This window comes from Diceros bicornis, chromosome 7 (genome assembly GCF_020826845.1).
Source record: "Diceros bicornis minor isolate mBicDic1 chromosome 7, mDicBic1.mat.cur, whole genome shotgun sequence".
Classification (NCBI taxonomy): domain Eukaryota; kingdom Metazoa; phylum Chordata; class Mammalia; order Perissodactyla; family Rhinocerotidae; genus Diceros; species Diceros bicornis.
In genome coordinates, this window is record NC_080746.1 from 7,513,595 (window position 1) to 7,536,788 (window position 23,194).

At 43.9% G+C, this 23,194-nt stretch overlaps 1 protein-coding gene across 4 annotated transcripts in view; it reads left to right on the top strand.

Annotated features, from left to right (window-relative positions):
* ETS1 (ETS proto-oncogene 1, transcription factor) overlaps window positions 1-23,194 on the top strand; it is a 125,849-nt gene that overhangs the window by 75,075 nt on the left and 27,580 nt on the right. For all 4 annotated transcript variants that reach the window (XM_058544823.1, XM_058544825.1, XM_058544824.1 and 1 more), the window contains 3 exons: window positions 17,962-18,081; window positions 19,691-19,891; window positions 22,655-22,732. In XM_058544823.1, coding sequence (XP_058400806.1) covers window positions 17,962-18,081; window positions 19,691-19,891; window positions 22,655-22,732 — 399 coding nt within the window. The remainder of the gene's footprint in view (window positions 1-17,961; window positions 18,082-19,690; window positions 19,892-22,654; window positions 22,733-23,194) is intronic.

The following is a 23,194-nucleotide window of genomic DNA, read 5'->3' on the forward strand; positions in this document are numbered from 1 at the left end:
TTCTGCCACACCACCCGTCTCTGGAATGGACTTGAAATTTCATCTGTCTGTTCCCTGAACCAGAGTCAGCACTTGCCTTCTCCGAGTTCCCATCCTGCTCTCTGCCTGCCCCTCTCTTTCCTCCACTCTCCCTTCCTCCTTTCCTTGGCTCAGTTTATTTACTCATCTGAGGGTGGAGCCGTGCTCAATCTGAGTCAGGGCTGGGGAACCTATCAGAACTGCTCTGGGGCATTCCAGGGGACAAAACTCATGATCCCTCTTAGAAAAGAATTTTCCATAAGATCTCTTTTGGTCACAGTATTGTGGCTGTACCTTTCTCGGTTCATGTCCCGTGAGCCTGGTCCGGAGTTTGTTTGTCTGAAGCCGTGTTCTACCTGCCCTTCCTTTGTATCCCCCCAGGAGTTGGGAGAGGAGCTTTCAGAAAGAGCCAGGTCTGCGGGAGACTTCTTTCGCCTGAGTGCCTTATACATAGAATATAAAACTGCAAATGTCACTTTAAATGAGTGCTTGGGCAGCGTCTTCCGGGGACATCTTTGAGTTGGGGGAATTTGAGTATTCTGCTTGTCTCCTGGAGTCTGTGACCCTCCCTCTCAGTCCCCACATAAGTGGTTCCAGAAGTTCCAGGTGTCTGCTTCTGGAAATGGATCTTGTCCAGCTGCTGCCACGGTCTCCCAGTGAATGGAGCCTATCTGCCATCTCACAAGTGCCTCCCCTCTCCCCGTCTTCTCTCTCACTAAGGCCATCCATGTGTCATTGGAGTTGACCTTAATACCTTGACCCCTGCCTCTCCCTCACCCCCTACACTCAGGACCTCAGCAGGCTCTTTCCTCCCCCTCCCCAGTTCTTCTGGAACCCAGCCACATCACTCAGTCTCCATTGCAAAACCTTTGGTCTTAGGCATCATCATAGTGCTCATCACGAGTTATGAGTGTGTAGCTCTTGTTTGTGTGCTCATGCGGGGTTTGTTTCCTCCACTAGAAGAGAAACTCCAAGTGAAAGGTCCCCGTCTCCCTGTCACCGAGGTATCCCCATTGCTTGGCCGATAGCAGGTGGCTCACTAGCTCTTTTTTAAAAGTATTTTATTGTTTTTTTCTATTGGGATATAATTCACATGACATAAAATTTACCATTTTCAAGTGTACAATTCAGTGGTTTTTAGTACATTCACAGAGTTGTGCAACCACCACTGACATCTAATTCTAGTACATTTTGATCACCCCCAAAAGAAACCCTGTGCCCATGATAGCAGTCAGCAGCTGGTTTTGAATAAAGGAATGCTGGTCAGGCTGTCCAGCAGGGGACGTGAGGAAGTGGACCCGTGTTTCCTGACGAGAGCCCCCACCATTCTCCCCTGATGCTCCAAGCACATCCCTGGGGCAGCTCCCTGCATCTCCCCAGTCTGTAAGGACCTTTTCAACCACTGCTCCCTTACCAGTGAAGCTCCAGCTTTCTGGTGGCTCACTTGGTTGGGCTCCACTGTGTAGTGAGCTAGTGCACGTCTGCGTAGAGATAATGAGCGCTTTCACCAGCTGCATGCAGACCGTTCAGCCCAGGAGCTTGGGCTGTGGTGGCTGCAATTTCCTAATGGCTTCCTGATGAGGCAGAGCCATTTATTAGCAGCGGATGAGGGCTGTGAGTCTCAGTCTGTCCCTTTCCCACCTGACACAGGCAGATGGAGAGTGGCTTCTGCTCCCTCCCCTTTTGCATTGATCACTTTTTCTCTGCTCTCCACCCATTGGCCTGTCTCGCCCATTGATCTGGAGATTGGGTCTGGCTGGCGACTTCTCAGCCTCTTGGGTTTGCCGCTGGGAGAGGTATCTGATGCTGTCTGCTCTGGGCCAGCCTGTGCGAGACTCTGGGGCAGCAGTGGGATTGTCAGAATGCCCAAGTCTGGGTGTTTGGGGCCATTAGGAGAGACCCATTCTGAGAGAAGAGAGAAAAGCCTGTGGAGGCTAAAAGAGATCACAACTCAGTGTATCTTTTCTTTGAACCCTTAGTTCCCTGCACTCTAAATGCATCTGCATTTCCAAGTGGAACTGCTTGTACTGCCTCAGGACATGGCCTTTTTGAGTTAGACACATGGCCTCACTAATTAGATGCATCAGGTTCAATTGACAGGCCGATGCCCCTGATTTTATGTTCTGGCTATGTCAGTGGTGTTCATTGTATCCCCTCAACCCTATCACTCTCTCCATTACCCTATTGGAATACCAGCAGGACTGGAATGGTGGTGTTGTAGAACCTTTGAATGACATGATGTGAACTGTTCTCCTTTCAGTGCTTTTTAGATAAAGGTCGGTAGATCACTGAAATTAACTGCTGCCTTCACTCTTTCTGGATCCATAGGAATAGCACCCTCGAGTTTTGGAGCTGTTATACATAGTGGCGTCATGCCATTGAAGTTGGGTATTAAAGATTGCTTGCTTTATAATCCCCATATTAACTGGAATCTCTGTTTGAAGGAAATTCTTCTACAGTAGAGCCTGACCATTGTTATTGAAAACTCGTAACCTGGGGTAGGAACAGATAGCATCATGAGTCTATAAAATCCCGAGTCATGTTTATCACATCTTTGGATGGGTTGTTCTTCTGTGGTTCTTATGAACTTGAGGAGGAGTAGACATTGTCCAGAATGATGAACCAGGGCTTGATAGAAACGAAGCTATGAAGGGGGCCGTCTCCCTCCCAATCCACTGCTGTTAAGTAAACAGTAATGGTGTAGGAAAAAAATACTGGACAGGGAGTCAAGAGGTCTAGAATTAGTAACCATGTGACCAAGGGCAAGTTGATGTCACCTCCCTGAGCTTCATTTTCATCTCGGGTAAAAGAAACGGTTTGAACTAGATGACGTCTGAAGTCTCTTCTAATCATGTGTTCCCGGAATAGTGCAGGACCCCTGACTAGTGACAGGGCTCGGCTCCTCCTCCTCTCTACCGCAGCGTACTTTTCATTCATCTTATAATTATGTCGAGTTGCCAGGAAGGAGAACATCCCTCCAAGGAGTTGTTAAAAGTTTTATAGCAAATTCTGTAAATTCCTCTTTCCTGCTTTTTGGCCCTGGATAAGGCTTTATGCATCAGGTAGCCATAGTGAGGGCAGCCTAGAGGAGAGGGACAAGGAAAAGTGTGAACACACAAGGAGAGTGCACGAGGTGATCGTTACCGCTCAAGGCCATGCAAAAGGCCAAAGCTGAAGAGATATAGGAGCCAAAACTATAGATTAGGTAGGTCCAAACAAACCTTGGAGTAGCCTCAGATGAGAAGGTTAGCAGTGAACCTAATGGTGTAGGGAGACTAGCCATAACTCTTTGAAGCCATCTCTCTGGGTCGTAAGTACCTCCTTAGCAGCTCAGGAAACTTGAGCTGAGATTCTGAAATTATTACCTAAATCCTTTAAAGCAACAGGATTTCTGACTCCTCATTAAGGACATACATTTGGATTTACTGAACTGAGTGGGGCCTCTATTTCATGAGTTGTTGAACGTTTAAAGCCTGATACTGTAAACTCCAGATGTCCCATGTTAGGGCAATGCCATCGGGTTTTGGTGCATTTAGCTGCTGTGCAGGCGTTTTTGAAGACTGATAGGTCCAGAGAAGGGCTGTCTCACGTGCTTGCCAAACACACTATGCATGGGAAGTTTTGCTGCTTCTCTGATGTCAGCCTCACTTCAGGGTGGGAATGTGTGTCTCTCTGCTTCTCCCTACTCCTGCCATGTGGCTCCCACGTGGCTCTCTTGAATTACACTGGGACAATTCATCAGGGCACTTGGAGAAGATGCTTGGCCTATTGGGATGTGGGTGGGGCAGAAGTCAAGGAAGCAGTGTTTGAATGAAGTGCTGGACCAGGTTAGGTGGCCCATGCACCCACTTAGATCATCATAGTTTGGTGTATTTTAGGTGGTCAAGTGTTTCATCTGGGTTTTAGTCTTCACCGTCTGCTTAGAACAAAAGATGTATAGGAGTGTTTGCTTGTCATGGCCTTGGACGTGTTATCTCAGTTATCCTGGTAATTCAAGTTTATTAGACCACCCTTCAGATGGTCTGAACCCTGAACATCTTGACTCCTGCGCTTCTGAAGTCAGTGAAGAGAGTGTGTGGGTGGGGAAGGAACACAATGCATCCTTTTTAACCATTAGTTGATTGCATCGGCCCTGGCGGTGTCCAGCACCTGCCTGTTCTGTGCTTAAGCTTTTAAATGATAGAAGATTTAAGTGCTTGCCTCTAGTTTCCTCCAAGTGTGGTGACATAACCTGGGATATTCTCAACGAGACACCTTAAGCTATTTAAATGAAAAGGAGGAAAATGATCATATTTAGGTTCCTTTCTACCTACTTAGTGTTGATGTTCCAGGAGCAAGGAGGGAACTTGTGTCAGGAACTTGTAGGCCTGAGTGGGAAGCTGAAGTTACTCCTCAGGTGATCTCTGTATTAAGCCGTGAATTTCTTGCCTTCGGGAGATTCCAGCTTTGCACCTAGACTGTACGGTTGGACCGCGTCCAGGGGCTGCAGTTGCTGACTCTATCAGTTGTCCGTTAATGCTGAGGGCCGTCCCTGGAGACTCACAGTGAAGGCATGCAACAGGATGAGTGCCTGCAGGGGTCTCTCTTGTGTCCCCACCCCTTCTTCCCTGGCCCAGGCTCTGTTCGTTTTCAGTTTGGTGCCTGTGGCTTGTGTGACCACCGCTGGCCTCTTTAGTAAGCCTTTAGGAAGATTAAGAATGTAAGTAACACAATTGGGCAGGATTAAAATTGATTGTTACTCCAAAGGTATGTTAGAGCAAAAGATGACATTTCCAGAAAATAGAGAAACTGTCCAAAGGGGCTGACATAAAGGGGAGGCAGAAATCTTCATTGAGACATGAGGCGCACATATCTGTGAATTTCAGCTCTTGGCCTCTTTATGCTAGCACCAAAGAAGTGAGGAGGGAACATCCCCACAGAAGAGCTCTTTTATATGAAGTGCCCCTAAGCATGTCTAATTAACAGAGCTGATGGGATGGGTGTTGCAGGAACCACAGAGGTGACCTCCACCTACTGGTTAGTTTTCTCTTCGCACCCCCACCTTCCTTTGACCTCTGTAGAGAGAGGCCTTAATTGCTTTGGGCTGGGCTGAGCTGCAGTTACATTTCTGACCCACCCCTTCTCAGCAGTGGCGATATTTTAGCAGTAGGCAAGCAAACCTCTTCTCTTGGCTAAAGAGATCCTTTAGGCCAAGAAGAAACTATGCGAGCAAAAAAGCAGCCTGTTCCTAAGCAGGCAACATTCTTGGTGACCTCATCTTCCTCCCAACTCGGGTCCAGTTGGAGCTGTGCACACAGGGCAGACTTCCAGTTCCTCATGTCTGGGACTAACAGTGGCAGATATAAATAGACCAGGACTTTGTCTGTAGCCATTGTTCTCTAACTGGCCATTGTTTCTGGAAGCAAAGTGGCTGTAGCTCTTGAGCATTCACCTCTCTCTCCCCCTCCCTCCTTCCCTCCTCGCTCTCTGTCTCTATTTCTCAGTCTTTCTCTCATTGTGCAGAGATCTGAATCCCAGCTCTGCCATTTCCCTCAGCCGCCTTTGCAATTGTCTGGAGCTTAGTGAGAAACTTGAGGGGAGAACAGGCTCCACAACAGGTAGATCAACCGACCCCAGTGAAGCTTTTGTCCGAGTCTTTCTGTGATATATTTGTGGTCTAGATGAGTATATGTGGATCCAATGATAGTAAAGTCAGGAGGATTTGTAACTGCTTGAGCCACTATACCCAAAGGGTCTTGATTAATGTGTCAGTGTCAGAATGATGCATGGTCTCTGGTGTTAGGTTATGGGGCTCAGTTCTTGGTCATTGCCTTTTCAACATTTTTATCAGGGGCTCAGATTAGAGAAGGATGCAGAAAGCATACTTAGTAAATTGCAGATGGTGCAAAGCTAATAGGATGAGGACAGATTCATGATATAGAAAAGACCTCTACACAAGGAAACATGGATCAGAACAAGGTGAAGCTTAATGTGGATAAATGTAAAGCTCTACACTGAGGTTAATAAGATTCGGTCAACGGATCAGAACTGGCTCAATGTCAGTTCCCGTGGAGAAGGTCTGGCAGTGCACTCTGAGTGGCTTTTGCAGTGTGGCTGTTAGAAAAATCAGTGTTAGCCAGCGCCCACAGAAGTGCATAGAGTAGGATGATCATGTCGGGTTCTCATTTTACTCCTGGGAAGTATGGTGTTCCCCTGTGAATGCTTGGGATGCTCTTTAGGAACACAGGCATACAGGAACGCCTCTGGGTGGGGGGACAGCCAAAACTATGCCATCGTGAATGGTTGAAGGAACTAAGGAGTTTTAAAACCTGGACAGAAGTGATGACAAAGGGGATGAGGAAAGCAGTTGAAAAGCTGATAGATGAAGAAAGATTAAGCTTGTACTGTGCAGCTTTGACCAACAGAACTAGGGCCAATGGACAGAACTCATAAGAAGGCAGATTTTAACTCAATGTGTGTAATCATTTTAAAGTAATTATTGCAGTTCATAAGTGAAATTGAGTGTCTCAAAAAGTAGGAGCAACTGAATGTCTTAAGTGAGGTGATGCACTGAAGGACCTCTGCGGGCCTTTTTGGGAAGCGTGATGATCCTGTCTAGGTCCTGCCCCACCTCTGATTGTTACTTCTCATTTGCGGATAGCCCTTTGTTGATCTGGAAAGCTTGGGCGGGTTGTGTATGTCTAGCGTATTGCTTCAGTGCCCGAGGTTGGCGTGTTGAGCACATTTGTCCCTGTACTGGGAAAATGGACTTAGAGATTCTTATTTTTCATTGTGGCTTTCCTGGGCTGAAAACAGACAGTTGGCACTGTGTGAATGTGTATGAGTATGCTTTTTCCTTCTCTGTCCAGATTTATTTATTAAAAGAAAAACACATCTGCATAAAAAAGCCTTAGAACACAGGAAGAATGTCCACTTTGTTTTTCTTTCTGTAGCACCAAGACATGTGGGGTTTCAGCTTCCTCTGAGGGGTTTTTGAAGACTGCTTTCATCTCAAACAAGGCTTTTTCCCATTGGAAAAAATGGACCTTTTTGATTTAAAAACGTATTTATATAATGTATAAATAAATAAGAAAGTCAAGAGAGAATTTCCTTTCAAAATTTATGGAAAAATGCTACTTTCTGAACATCATTAATTGGGAGTAAGCTGCTGGCTCTTCCCAGCCCACTTCCACTTTGCCGTCTATCTCTGTATTCTGGTTTAAATTTTCCAATTTTCGCTTCCTCTGCTTTCTTCTTTCTTTCCCTCTCTGTTTTGTTGTTTGCTCTCCTTCCTTCTTGGTCTTCACTGCCAGCTCTTCCCGTCCTTCTCTGCCTGCTCCCCAGTGGACCCTGCCCCGCTGCTGCTGACGCTGCCCTCCTTGCTCAGCCTGTCTTCCTTCTGCTGCTCTGGGGCTAGCCCTCAATGACGGAGCTTCCCTGGAAGAGGCCGGTCTCTGTGTTTGTTTCCTGCGTGGGAGGGAGAGGCAGGCCTTGAGAAAACAGTTCAAAAGTGCAGAAAAACTTTACCTCTTCCAGCCTAAATAAACGGGCTTCACTCCATTTGTTTGCCCCGATTTTTCCTTTGCCCATGAAGAAAACTCCTCATCCTCCACCTCCGCCAGCCTGGCCTTCCTGAAGACCCTCGGGAGCCTCCTCCATGCCTGTCTTGCCCCCAGACCAAGTGCCAGGTGGGCGCTGAGCTGAGCGTCTGACTCGGCCTGTTCTGGGTGGGCCGTGTGGTGCAGCCTCTACATGCTGGTGTTGCAACCGCTGTCTGCACAGAGTCCCGGGGGTGGAGATGCTTCCCTTCTCCAGAAAGAACTTTCTCTACAGTGAAAATGTTGGAGAAAAAGAAAAGAAATGTTCTTGTGTCTATCATTTCTGTTTCCCTGGCTTTTACCTCTGCTAATAGGTACAGGTAGGAAACACCTGGCTTTAGTGTCTGGCGATCTGAGTTTGAGTGCTGATAATATCACTTGACTAGCTTGATCATCTTGATTAAATCACTTAAGTAACCTTTGTGAGCCTCAATAGCCTCACCTATATGATGGAGATAATACTAAAAACTTGGTTGTTTTCAGCATCGTATTAGAATATGATTTAGAACATTTTCTAAAATGTAAAATTCTATTCCGATAGCAGTCCTGCAAATCATAGATAGGAATCGAGTGAAATTAAAATAAATTGGTTAGCCCAAGTAACCAGCGTCTCCAGGATCTCAGAGTGTGAGGCATCAAAGACTGGTATATAAACGAGAAGTAGTGGAAGCTGGGATAATAGGAAGATGTAGGATGTCAAATATTTTCCATATTCTTCTTGAGTGGGGTTATCCTATGCCACATTGGTATCAAAAGCCTTATGACCCTGTCATGAGTATTTTGGCTGAAGGTGGGGCAGGAGTGTAAGATGTGGGAAGAACCAATAAGATGCACTATGGCTGTCTGAAAAGCTTTGGGGCTGAAAGAGCCCAATTCATGCCTTCCTCGTGAGTAATACGGAGACCGTGGCTCTGTGTTTCTTTGTGACAAAGAGGTCACACTGTTCTGGGCCACTGAGGACTTGTAAAATGCGTGGTGTGCTGGGAGTCAATGTAATCATCTCTATAGGAAATGATTTGAAACATGTGAAGCACTCTGTAAATGGCTTTAAATGATCATTTAAGAACTTTAAATTATTCTTTAAAGTGCTCTACTGAGCTGGGCCTTGTGTGCAGGAATCCTTATCTCAATAGTTACAACCTTCTTTTAAATTGTGAGCATGTCATTCATTTAAGGGCACATAGATGACTAGGGTAAAATGCAGCTTGGGGTTTGGCAAATTCCAAACATATAGAAAAGAGTTTTGAGCACAAAATTACAGTTTTGTTTTGTGCCATATTGACTCTAAGATGGTACTCTTAGGAAGTTTTTAAACGGAAAGGCATCCTAGGTCCCTTGGATCCTGTAGCTGTGAGGTGTTGTCAAGCCAAAACACATATTTTAGATGTGTTTAGATGATGATTGCTACAAAAAGATTTTCCCCTTAGCAGATTGGAAGATACAGAATAGTTAAGAAATTAGTCTGTTCTGTTACAAGAGCCAGATTCAGGGGATGTCAATTTCCATTTCTATCTCAGCATCTGATTTTCCATTCATTTTTCTCAGTTGCTTAGTTCTGCCTGGGGCAATTGCCAGATTCCTTCTCCTTGCTGTCTCTCTGAGCATTAGGAAATAAAATTGTGTAGTTCCTTTTTAGTCTTTATGTTTTACAAGACACTTTTCAGTTTAATTCAAGTCACCAATAATTTATTGAAACCTACTGTATATTAGGTTTAGGCAGTTTCACACATACTTAATTTAATCCTCACTGCAAGGCAGGTGGAGAATCCGAGAGAATGAGAGAATGCTCCCTCTCAGTGGTCTCTGAGACCTCTCATGTGCCTTCGCTCGGCAAGGCTGCTAGAGAAAACACATAGTTAGGAGTCATTCCAGCGGGGCACGTTCATTTAAATATTTCCTCTTGCAGGCCATTTGCCCCATGTTTAGGGTGGGAGGTTTGAACTGTTCTAAGGAAAGAGCAAGAACATTTAGCTGCAGGACCCAGGGGGCAGTTCTGCTTCCTGGCTCAGATCCTGGAACGGAAGAGCCTCTCTGGGCTTCCCTGAACACCTGGAATTGATTGGGGTTTTGCTCTGACTTCGAAACATTTGCTGAGGTGGAGGATGGTGGAGGGGGTAGAAAAGAAATAAATCCAGTGATTAAAAATAGCTTTTGCATGTCAGGTGCCTGAACGAATTTGGGAACATGCCTGCAATCCCTTTTGTCTGGCAGGTCTGCACTCTGGCGCTGCCGAATTACAACTGCTTTCATTTGTCTTTCCTGCTCCCCTACCATGTAATGGTCAAGGGCTCATTGGAACCATGTGTGAGCCTGGTGAGTCACCAAATCCTCAGGACTTCAGTGGTAATAATGTGTTAAAACTCCTTATGGGGGATGGGGCAGGGGGTGGATGTAGGGAAGAAGGGAGAGGCCTGAAGTCACTTCCTACAGATGTTTGGTGTGCTCAGCCCTCTGGAGGCTTCTTTCCCAGGCCTGGCTTCAGGACCTAGGCCGGCTTCCCAGTGCAGTTTGGAGCACACTTTGCCGCTCAGAGGGCCATCTCTTTTGTCCTGGGACAGCTTCCCTCTGAGAAGGGACGTCTCCCTCCAAGTTGGCACCCTCCGAGTTGGCACGGTGTACCCAAGCAGTACGCGTTCCCTGGTGGCAGTGTGCATTGGCAGCAGAACCGAGATGCTGTAATTGGAGACTGGCTTGCATTTTTGGTCAGTCAGGTCACTGGAGGGTGAAATGGGGATTTTCTGTGCAGCTTCTTTCTCCCTTCTTTGGAGTGGTTTTTTATTGGCTGGTGACGTCGAGGAGGTTGGGTATTAAGAGAAGGGCAGAAGCCCAGTTGTGTGTTTCCCTAACTGATAGGAGTCTGCTTCGGGGCTCATGGTGTCCCGTTATTTGGGGCAATGATGGACTGTTTGGTTGGAATGGGTGGCCCAACAAGGGCACTGAGCCATTTCTTGCTTAGTTTTTGCTAGAGCCAGGAGTTCTGCTTGTCCCTCTGCTCTGTCACATCATTAGGTTTATGAAAACGGAGCCGAGGGGCAGAGAAGGGACAGTTACTCCCCTTGTTTGCATAAACCGCAGCCAGAAGCTTCGTGGATTATACTAGCCCCCTCAGCTGGAAGTCCTGCCTGCCAAATTTCCAGTGCTTCTAACAGGATTTGGAATCAGGAGTATAGGAGAAAGAGGACCCTTACAGCTCCCTTCATCCCTAGTTCCCATCCAGCCTTCCACTAGTGAGAGAGAGGGCAAGAGACGGTTTTTGAGATTCCCTTTCACATCCTTCTGAGATATTAGTATCTTCATTGGGTAAGTCCTCCTTGAGACCAATAACAACTGTCCAGGGACAGTCAACTCTGGAGTCAGAGTTATAAGTGACTGGCCATAGCCATTTTTCTATTTCTATCGATCTGAAGGAGTAAAGGTGTCTTCTCTCCTACTTGTTCTAGACAGTTTGGCAACTGCCGTTTGGGTGCTTGCCTGAGTCCCCAGCCTTTCTTTGCACACTCGTAGTTACAGTTGTAAGTTCATGAGGACTTAACAGTTAGGAGGAATTATCCCTGCAGTCTTCTGCTTGTTGGACGTGGGAGTCACAGGGACTGGCTTACCACCCGGACTTGAAATCATGTCTCTCTGATCCAACTTCATCACTTCCCAGAACATGATAGTGGTGCTTTCAAAGAAGTTGTGTGGTTTAAGTGGACCAGTAAATGAAATGTAGGCCTAGATTTAAGCACTGTGGAAAGTAATGTGAAGCCTTATTTTCTTTTCCCATGAGTTTATCCGTCTCTTGTAAGCTTTCATATTATGATCCTCCTTTATCTCAAAAATATCCTTGTGACAATAAAATATTTGTGGGTGAAATGACATGTTGTGTTGGATTAGCTTTATAGTTTTCAGTGTGTGGGGGAGGAGAGGAAATAAAAACTGGTAATGTTGGTAGATTTTGAATAGGGATTCATTATACTATTCTCTCTACTTTGGTGTATGTTTGAAAATTGCCGTAATGAAAAATGTAAAACCCTTTGAGGGATATAGACACTATCTGTTAACAGACTTCTTTTCAGCAATGCATCAATTAAGTGATTATTAAGTGACATTGTGATTACATTAGTGGCAAAACTGAGAGAACCCATGGATTTTGACCAGCACGCCAAGGCAAGCCCTGTGGGTGTCCTGCTGTGTCTTTTTTCCTTATCTTCAGAATCCTATCTTTCCATTTATGACAGTTGTTCTTTTTTCCTTCCCATATGAACCAGAAGGTTTCTTTTTGGTTTCCTTTCACTTGAAGAAACATGTTTCAGTAAGACTTTATGTAACTAATTAACCTTATATTTGTGCACAATTGCCCATCAGGGTGACTCAGGGGTGAACACAGGGAAGGAAGCCAGGTTGTCATTTAACCTGTGTCACTTTGTATGAAAGGAAGGAAGCCTTACTACCCTTGGTCCCAAGAAAAGAAAAGATTACAGTCGATTGTGTAAATGGCTTTTAATTATGTCGTTATGGGGCTAGCCATATAAAATTCTAGATTTCTTCGATCCAGGAATGGTTTTAAGTTTTTAGTTATTTCCTCAAATGAATCTAATTTTCAGACTAAGAAGTAAAAGTCCTGTTTTCTCTCTCTCAGCTGTAGAAATTTTAGTTTTCTTGGATCTCTGATCAATTCTTGTTTGTAGCAGCAGTGGAATAGAGTTGAAAGATCGGGTTCTAGCCCTGGCTGGGCCCTCCCAGCCCTGTGACTTTAGGATAAGCTCTTGATCCCTCAGAGTCTTGGTTTCCTGATCTGTAAAATGCGTATCCTATAATACCTTCCCAGGCTCTCGGGAAATTCATGTTGTGAGGATATTATGGAATAGTGTACATGGAGGGCCTTGGCAGACTGTAAAGTGGTTTTGAGATGTAAGGCGTATTATTCATTCCTGGTGTTTCTTTCATGCTGCTATTGTTGGGACAATACCCACCACACAGCGAGTGTCATGGTGGTAATCTGCTAGAGTTTGGACGGTCCAGTGGTCGCACAAGACTGGACGTGCACCTTGGCTTTCTGGTTTTGGCTGTATCCCTCATGGCCTAACCCTCAGATCCCAGAGGCTCCAGTCTTTTCTGACGTTTGAGAATGGTGAGAGGGGAAACGTCTTGGGTCAATAAGGCCATATGTCTTGAACTTCTTCTGGAACAAACACTACTTCAGGCTTAGATTCTGTGTAACATTGTTGATATCAGCCATTTGGTTTCAAACAACTTAAAGGAATGGTATGAAAAGTCACATGAAATGTGACTTTTGGACACTGAGCAGCCCCTAACTTTGAGTTACATACAAATGAATTGAAACCCTTGTTCTACATTTGACTTAAAACGTCCATGGGGTGTGTAAGCATTTGTTCTGGATTGGGCCACAATGGAAAATGAGCAGGTGTTTCCCTGCATTCAAAAGGCCGCTGGCTCTTTATGCCCCCACTGATTCAAGGAGAGCTACCTGCTCATTTCTGCCTCCATACTGTGCAGTCTTGGAGAGACAGAGTTTGGGACTGTTATCTATTGACTAGCTTCCGCACAATTCTCCTCTCACAAACTTAGGGTGATTCTTATAAATATTAACTTAGATTTAGGGTCCTGAGGAATAATCAGTGGGTAAGAAATCTAATGTATTTGTAATATATTTATGTGTTCAATTTCTAGTGCACTGTGTTTACAGTCTCCATTCTATTAGCATAGTATATCTCCAGGTCAGATTCTCAGCATTTTGAAACAAATGTGTTATTTGAATTTAAGATATTGCAATTACAATTATTAACACAAAGGCAATTTAGTACTTGTCCATTAAATACAATTAGTTAATTTCTATGGAAACATTAATTTCTAGATACTCTTCCTAAAATTAGAAATATTTGGTACCTAATGCAAAAGTATTCTAATAGGTAATGAGATAAAGTATGTTAAGAATAACAGATGCCTGCTTGGGCTAAACCATGTCAGATTCTACACTCATGTAGTGATTTCACTATTATTGTTGACCAGTATAATTAACAGAACTGCTACACTGATAAACTAGCAACATAGAGGGAATTTTCGCATTCATATTTTACATGATAGGAGTTTAATATCTTATACTAATATCCACTTTTGAATGTGGTTATTCATCATTTAAACACAATGCCTTTGTACTGAAAAAGACAGTCCTGGCTAGTTGTTCACTCACTTATAGAGGAGTTTTTTTTTTTTTTTTTTTTTAAACCAAAATTCCACACTTCATAAACATGGATAAGGCTCTGACTTCCCTGTCTGAATCCTTTTCGTCCAAAGGCAATAATATGCCTTCTCCTGAGCTCATGAGTCCAAATGCAGGTCCCAAGTGTGCGGGGTTGGCTTTCATCAGCTGGGCTGTGAGCAGAGTGCTCACCAGGAGCAGAGGCAGGCATGTGGACCGGGCTTTTGGAGTTGGCATTGAGGTGGACAGGCAAAATAATTCTAGCTGCTTGCCTTGGAGAGAGCAAGTGAGAACCTGGAAATGCCCGCTCCCTGACAGGAAGCGGAAACCAGAGTGGAGAGCTGTCAGCCCAGCGGCCCTGTCCAGCCCATCCTGCCAGAGTATATGGAGTTATAGGAAGCAGACTCGAGAAGCCTCATTCTTGGACTTTCTGCCGTCGTCCTTGGCCTTCACATCACCCTGGAATCAGACCGCCCCAGCTTTCCTGTTTAGAAGATGCCTGGGCCTCCCAGCCAGGCTCATCCTTCAGGTCCAGTGTCCAGCAGAACTGCTGCTTGTCCACTTGGCCTGGGCTGGGTTTTCCACGTGTGTTGTCCTGGCTAATTTCTGCCATCAATAAAGTCTTTTTCATCGAGTCATAAATCTAACGGAGGAACAAACACACAAAACCCACATAGCTCAAAGTCATAAATTTGTGTTGGATGGGAGAGAAGAGAAGGAAAGTTGATTCAAATTTGGAAAACATTTAAAATTCCCTAAACATTTATTGATTGACTCCTGTGTTTCACCCTGTACTAGGAGCTGGGGATGCCTCGGCTGTCTTGGTATTGCTTTCAGAAGTAATACTCTTGGGTTAAATAAAGAGTCCCTTTCTCTTAAGTAAAACTGACTTCTGCTTTAAGGGGAGACATTTCTGGACCTGCCACTTAGCTATTCTTGGGTGTGTAGAGTGGGGATGAAGGGGGAGCGTTGATGTCTTTCTTAGTGACTCATTTGATTACTCCATTGTTTGAAGGGCTAGATGTTATGTAATCAACATTTTATCCCCTCCCCTCATTTTCCCCCCCTAACAATCTGGGATTTTCCGTCATTTTGTCAACCTTCCTGGAGGCAGTGTTGATTTTTCCACTAGATTTTTTTGGGCATATCCCAGGGCAACCAAACTGTCCACTCCCTAGAACTGCGGATTCCCGCTCCATTCGGGGCCTGGGAGAGCAGCCGCAGTGAATCCTCCGTCTTTCAGGGCGGAGGCTGGACTCGAAGCAGTTTCCTGACAGCCTCACTCCGTGCAAACCCTAGGGAAGGTGCTGCCTGCCCTTCTTTCTTACAATGTAATTTCCATTTATTTCGACATTCAGAGGCAATATATTTGCTCCTTTGTCCAGAGGTCACCAATTGTCATCTTTCCCCTTTGATGTTTCCATTTTATTCAGCCAATAACACGTTATGTCTGTCCAGGGAATTTCTTAACCAGCCAGGGTTTAGAGATGGTTAGTTGAGGAACTTCTACAGTAGCTAAGAATGGAACACAGCCATTTCATAAGTTAGTTTCATATGATACACTGAAGATTCACGCTGAGGAAGCAGGCTTCTGGAAATTACTACAGTAAAGTGTGTTGCTGCCTAATGATCACAAGAAGGCTAGGAGGAATTCTCAGGTCATTTCTTTGCTCACTAGCTTTTTGTGGGAAGTTGTGCCTGAGGTGAATTCAGAGGGTGTTTAACTTGAGCCATATTTGTGTATCTGTGCTTTGAACATGTCTGCAAGTACAAGAGGGATTGGACATAGCAGAGATAAAGATACATGTGGGTAGAGCAAAGGATAACACATCTGTGAATCTTCAGATTTTGATACCTCTCTTCGTCTTCACCACCTACATGAATCATATTTTATAGATATTACCTCCTGTATGCACTTCAAATTTGTCCACTTTATATTATCTGCATTGCTGCCTTCCTAGTCAAAGCCACCATCATCTCTCACCACAGTTAATGCAATAACTTTTTAACAAGCCTTCCCACATCCATTTATAGTTATTTCCTAAACCATTCTTTACAGAGCAGCTAGGGTAATCTTTTTTCCTCCATTTTTTGTATTGTACTAAAATAAGCGTAGCATAAAATTTACCATCTTGGCCGTTTTTAAGTATACAGTTCACCGGTATTAAGTACATTCATAATGTTGTGCAACAATCACCACTATCCATCTCCAGAAGTCTTTTCATCTTGTGAAACTGAAACTCTGTACCTGTTAAATAACAACTCCCCATTCCCTTCCTCCCTCCAGACCCTAGCAGCCACCATTCTACTTTGTCTCTATGAATTCAACTATTCCAAGTACCTCAAAAAAAATTTTTTTGTGTGTGACTGACTTATTTCACTTAGCGTAATGTGAAGGGTCATCTATGTGGTAGTATATGTCACGATTTCCTTCATTTTTAAGGCTCAATAATATTCCATTGTATGTATTTTACATATCCATTCATGTGTTGATGGACACTTGGGTTGTTTCCACATTTAGCTATTGTGAATAATACTGCTGTGAACATCAGTATACAAATATCTCTTTGAGACCCTGCTTTCAACTCTTTTGGGTATATGGAGAACTCCTAAAACTCAACAAAAAAACAAACAACTTTATTAAAAAATGTCAAAATACTTGAATAAACATTCTCCAAAGAAGATATACAAATGGCCAATAAGCACATGGAAAGATGTTCAGCGTCAGTAATCATTAGGGAAATGCGAATCAAAACTACAACAAAAGAATGCAAATCAAAACTACTATCAAAACAACAGAAAATTACAAGTGTTGGCAAGGATGTGGAATCCTTATGCAACGTTGGTGGAAATGTAAAATCATGCAGCCACTTCGAGGAAAACAGTATGGCTTCCTTGAAAAATTAAAAATAGAATTACCATAAGGCGAGCTTCTTAAAATAAAGTAGTCATGTCATTCCTCTGCATAAAACTCTCAATGACTTTCTGTTTTACTTAGGATAAAATTATAAATTCCTTAATATACTTCTTGCTTACCTCTTCAACCACATCTCAAGCAGCTGTCCTCCTGATCACTCTGCTCCAGCTGCATTGATCTTTTTGGTCCTAAAACATGCCAAGTGCATCCCCCCCGCCGCCCCTCTCTCATGACCTTCATTTATGCTATTCCCTTTATCCAGGATCATGGTCTCCTAACTTTAGTGGTCATCAGGATCACCTAGATAGATTCTGTGTTAAAAAGTCTAGGTGAGGTCCAGGTCCAGAGGTCTGGAGTGGGGCTGGAAATTTGCATTTCTCATGATTTCCAGGTGATGCTGTTGCAGCTGGTCTGGGGACCACACTTTGAGAACCACTTGTTTAGAGTGATTTTCCTTTTTTAAACTTCTATGCATCTATTAGATCTCAGGTCAGACATCTCTCTTCTCCTAAGAGAGACCTTCTCTGATTCCTCCAGACTTGCAGGAATTCTTGTTATATGTTAATGTTTCATCTTCTACTTCTCCTTTGAAGCCCTTATTGATATTGTATTTGAATGTTTAACTGTGTAAATAGTTTTTTAATGAATGAATCCCCTGTCAGAATCTGATATACAACTCCATGAGGGTAGGGATCATTTCTGTCTTCTTCACTGCTGTTTCTCTAATTCCTTGCACATAGTAAGTGCCAAATAATTATTTTTTGAATGAATGAATATTGTTATTTTCTTTTCATAGGTAACTGGAAGTATGTAGTAACATTAATAGTCTCAGTGAGTGTGAAGGATAAGTAGGGAGGGTGAATTAGTAGATATATATAGAAAGAATAAATATATTTTGTTTGCCAGGGATGCAGAACATTCTAGGCAACAGTCAGCTTTTTTTTAAGGGGCCTAGCTGACTGTGGAAAGCCCCCCAAATTTTACCTGCCCTGGTGAAGATGTTAATACAGTTATATCTCAGCTTGCCTTCTTTAGACCATCCATGCCCTATTATGTGTTATGGGTGGTTAATTACCATTTAGTTTCTTTTAAATTGAGATATTGACATATAACATTATATTAGTTTCAGATGTACAACATAATGACTTGATATTTGTATATATTTCAAAATGATCACCACAATAAGTCTAGCTAACATCCATCACCTGTTTAGTTTTTATTATTCATATGGTATTTTTTTCTTACAGATATGGAATGTGCAGATGTCCCACTATTAACTCCAAGCAGCAAAGAAATGATGTCTCAAGCATTGAAAGCTACTTTCAGTGGTTTCTCTAAAGAACAGCAACGACTGGGAATTCCAAAAGGTATGTTTTGTAGTTTGAGAAAGAGAGGCTGGGATCAGACTTCAGGTGAAGTTAGTTTTCTCATTTGTAGTGTGAGATAGACATTATTACTAACCACACTTCAGTCAGCAGCTGCAGGCGGTGGTAGTCAACTGTTAGAACAATCATGGACACGTGCTAATGCTTCTCCGTGCCCCAGGTTTGTCACTGCCATCTTGATCTTAGGGCGGTGGTTCCCAAACTTGGTTGCACATTAGATTCAAGATCTTCAAAAAATTCCACAGCCCAGGCCCTACCCCAGACCAGTTTAATCACAATTGCTGGTAGCACCAGTATTTTTGAAGCTCCTCAAGTGATTCTCAAGTAGAGACAGGTTTGGAAAACACTGTCTTGGAGTTGTCCTGGGCCACCATTGGATGATCTCAGTGACCTGCATTTCTGGGAATTTTCTGATTGCGCTTTTCTTTTCCATGTACTTTGGTGAAATGTTTTTACACTTAGGTGTTCTCATCTGAAAGGGTTTATTCAGGAATGTAAGGGGACTAGAGATGTCAGAAAGGAGAAATGACTGGAGAAAACTTAAGCCTTCACCAAGCAACATTTCCTGAACAATTGAGAGCAGAAAGAACACTTTTCTATTGAGTAAGGGTAATGCTGTCTTTAGACCAGGCCAGTTTTACTGCTATGTGAGAGGCTTCCAGGGCAGTCAGACCCACGCCTTAGACAGATTCTGTGAATGTGTCTGTACACCTTTTCCCATGTATAGTAATTTACCACAAACCTCAGCTGACAGCAGTGCCCAACATCCTTTTAGGATCACAAGGCAGAACAAAGTGAATTCTGACCACTGTGTTTTCCAGCATCTCACAAAGTCATCTGTGAGATTGAAGGGGGTAACCTTGAGAGCAGGTGTGATGTGGGCACCACAGCCTGCCATCATCTGAGCTCTTTAAGTGCCATTGGCTGGTGTAGCCATGTTAAACCTCGGGCCACGTATGAAGATTGTGTATTGTCTGTTCCACAGTGCCACTCAACGTGGGGCCTCTGATATGTATATACTTTGCCGGGTATCTGGTATATTACAGGCACCTAATAATATTGTTACTACTAAGTACCATTTGAATGACTATTACTAATTGTTATGATTATTACTAACCATAATTAGCAAAGATAAAAATAATTAAGTATAATGTTCTCAAGTATATTATAAGAGTTAAGAGCAGAGGAGGTGAGTGCGATCTCCAGAGGACTCTTGACTTTGTTATTATTGCTATTAAAGCAGCTGTTTGTTCCCTTGTTCCAGCTTTAATAAAAGATCTAATGGAAATAAGGCAGTGAGAGAATTCATGCAGTCTTTCTCTGAATGGAGGGTAGGAAATACACGTGTGTTACTTTTTGGCTGATGACAGTCATTTCCTAGCTGGCGAGATAGAGAAGGTGGGGATGTTGAATGTGGGGAGGAGAGGGTTATGGAAGGTGCCCCACCACATGAATTTACAGGTGGTGCTTCCTAATTCTATAAATCGGAGAACATCCTCAGCTGAGTTCAGGTCATTGTGTGTCCTCTCTGAGGCTCAGGTAAGAGTGAAGAGCCTGACATGCTGGATTTTCATTTGGTCTCTTCCCTTAGACCCCCGGCAGTGGACAGAAACCCATGTTCGGGACTGGGTGATGTGGGCTGTAAACGAGTTCAGCCTGAAGGGTGTGGACTTCCAGAAGTTCTGTATGAACGGAGCAGCCCTCTGTGCACTGGGGAAAGACTGCTTTCTCGAGCTGGCCCCAGACTTTGTTGGGGACATCTTGTGGGAACATCTTGAGATCCTGCAGAAAGGTAAATGTGTGGGGACAGATTGAAGTGGATGCTGTGTGAGGTTGCTGCGAGAGTAGGTAGGGGAACGTACCTGATGGTGGGACCTCGATGCCATTGCCTGTGGGTGTCCTATCACAGCGGATATGGCCTACAGAGACATGCAGTGCAGTGCCTGGCATACAGCAGGTGCTCAAGAAATGCTAGTTTCTTTCTGTGTATTGGAGGTTCAGATTTTATCTTTAGCAAGATTGTACTCCTGAAGCTTCTTGTCCCAATTCTGATCCCAGTCCTTATCTTCGACTCATGTACTGTTTGAACAAGCAGTGCCCACACCCAGCCAAGATAGTTGTGTGGGTTTTTTTTGGCAATCTTAATACACACTCCCTTGATCTCCATGGCGGTGTGATACCTGGCCACATCCACACGAAAGCTCCGTTTCTCAGAGCTTATTAACACGCCGGGCTTCTCTGCCCACTAACTGGGCTGGAATTGCAGTAGTGCGGTGTACCTTTTTCATCTGGAGCAGAAAGTGGGGTTATGTCAGGACGCTGGGTTGCAACCTTGTAGTGACATGGCCTCCCCTACCAGCCTCTTCCAACCTTTTTGGACCAAGTGACTCATGTACCACAGTCCTGGCTGAGTATAGAAACAGCAGCAGGCGGCAAACTTGGGTGTTTTTGCGCTTATTTTTCTGAATTTCTTCTTAAAATAAATGGCAGTTACCAGCAGTCAGCAGTGCCCTCCAGCTGACTGTAAGCCTAGAAGCCCATTGCCCTCTCTGACCCAGGCCCACCCTTTCCCTGTGGTCACCAGCTCCAACCCCTGGCGCAGACGCTGGGGGCAGGCAGCGAAGCTCAGGATTAGCACTTTTATCCATATAATGCCTTTCTTTGTTTAAGGATATTTTCCACTCTGCAACCCTCAAGAGAGACCCAAATTAGATTCCTCTGGGCACAGAAGTGTTATCTTTCCTCCTTCTCTTCAGCTTCTGCTGAAAAATAAATAAATAAACACAGTCGAGAACTAAGGGAGTCTCGCTGTGGCTGCCATTGCGAGGCCTGCTGGGCAGCTGCGCAGGCTTCCCCGAAGCACCAGCATGTTCTCCGTGTATCTGTACAAACGCCCACTCATACGTGTTGACGTAAGCGGCCTGTTTAGAGAGGGAAAAGATATGGCATGCTCATAACAGATCTGATGTGACTGTTGGCTTTTAAACACAGCAGTGGATTCTAGCAGAACATGTAACCCAAATATATTCTACTAATATACTGTCTCCCTCTGTTCATCACCATGGAGCGGCGAGGTGTTCTGGAGTGTCTAGGCCTGCCTCTGATCAGAGTTATAATTAATATCTATATAGCATTTCCTGGTTCCCAAAGTGCTTTCAAGTACATTTTGGATTCTCAGAACAACCCTGGGAGATGGGAAGGGCATGTACTGTTAGTGTCCTTATCTGTAGAATGAGGACAGCTTAGGTGGTTTCCTCAACATCACTCATTTCCTTAAACCTGGGTCTTTTCAATTTAACTTCCTGTCTTGTGTTTTTTGTATAGTAATATGGATTCATGGGAGAGCTTCTGGGCCCCCAAGACAGGTTTGGCCTACCTTCCCACAAAGGAATAGTTTAGAAGAATTAGGAAATAATTGAGTATGTTTGAGAACATAATTGTTTGAGAACAAAAGTCATATCATCCCACCCATTTTCTATTGAGAGAGGCAGTAAGAATCATTTGTCTTCAGATCCTTGAAGAGCTGAGCAAGATGTTTGTATCAAGGCTACAGCTTTTGTTCTATAATTAAACTAAAGCAACACAGCACCAAAAAACATAGCTGTTTGGGGTGGGGTGGAAGGCCAAAGGTACAGGGGATGTTTTAATCTGATAAGCAGCTAAAACAAAGTTTAATCATTTTATCTCAACTGGGAGCTGTTTTTCTGTGCAGGCATAAACTTGTTTTCCCAGCAGTCTCTGCTCCCAGCAAGCTATCAAATACCTGAGGAAAACCCAAACCAGTACTCTCTCTTTATGTCTGATTCTTAGAGTGAAATATGATCAGACTACTCCATGCAATGGCCAGAGGCCACACCATTTGATTCCAGGGTCATTAGGGGATGCTCAAGCTCATGTCAGTTCAGTGGAGAGAGAGCCTTTCTGTGCTTGGTTTCCTTCATCCATATCCTTTCTCTTTCCTAGGGAAGCTGGCACCTGGGCATCAGTTCGATTATATTACTCTTCTTTCTCTTGGCATGAGCCCTGTCATATTTCACCAGAGTCACCTTACCAATGTCCTGCTTCTTATCTGGGCCTGAACTTGAAATCTGACGGCAATGGAAAAAACCCAACACAAAAAAAACAGATATTGGTTAGAAGAAATGGAGGCTATAAAATTTACCTGCTTAAAGATTTAATATATTTCTGAAAAGTTTTGAAACTTATCAGTTTGAGCATTGGGGGCTGAGTTTGGTAACTTCCCAAGATTCTTCAAGCCTTTGATGCTAATGTGGTACACACACACATCAGAATGAGGATGGAAATGCCTTCCTAACCCTTAGAGATTGCTCACTGATGCTCTTTCCAAGATGTTAAATTCCATTTTTCAGCTACTGAAATAATAAACTTAGCCATACTTTTGTGATCTCATCTCTAGACTGGGCCCCTGTTACTGAACATGCAGATTCTTATAAGAGGGACTGAGATCATTGTCGTGCTGGCCTCCAAAATCCTTTTAGGCCAAGGCTTACTTGCTTATTGACCTCTGTTTCCTTTCCTACCTTGTCTGTTGCAGAGGATGTGAAACCATATCAAGTTAATGGAGTCAACCCTACCTATCCAGAATCCCGTTATACCTCGGATTACTTCATTAGTAAGTTCGTCTTCCTCTCTTCTTCCCTCATCATGCTCGTTATGATGGAAACTTAGGAAAGGATCCTTGTCCTAGTTGATCTCAGGCTCCTTCATGGTAATTCTATGAAAAATAATATTTTCTTAAGTGTAGATTCTTTGTTATTGTTTTTGTTATGCCCACAAAGCACAAAACAGCAACCTATTTGGACGTTTTATTAACCTGCAAGCTCCTACACACTAGGATCTCTCTCCGATATCTTCAGCATGAAAGTCACACAGAGAGATGACAACTTGACTCCTAACCTTTGATCTTGTTTGGTCTGTGCACTGTGGTGGCTGTCAGAGGTTGGGTTAGGCATTTGGTCTTGGCCCTTGTTCTTTCCCTTTTACTAGTAGATATGGCGGCATTTCCTCTGAAATCCTTCCTCAAGAGTGTGCCCTGCAGCTTTAAATTCTGTAAGAGAAAATGAAGCCCTCTCCC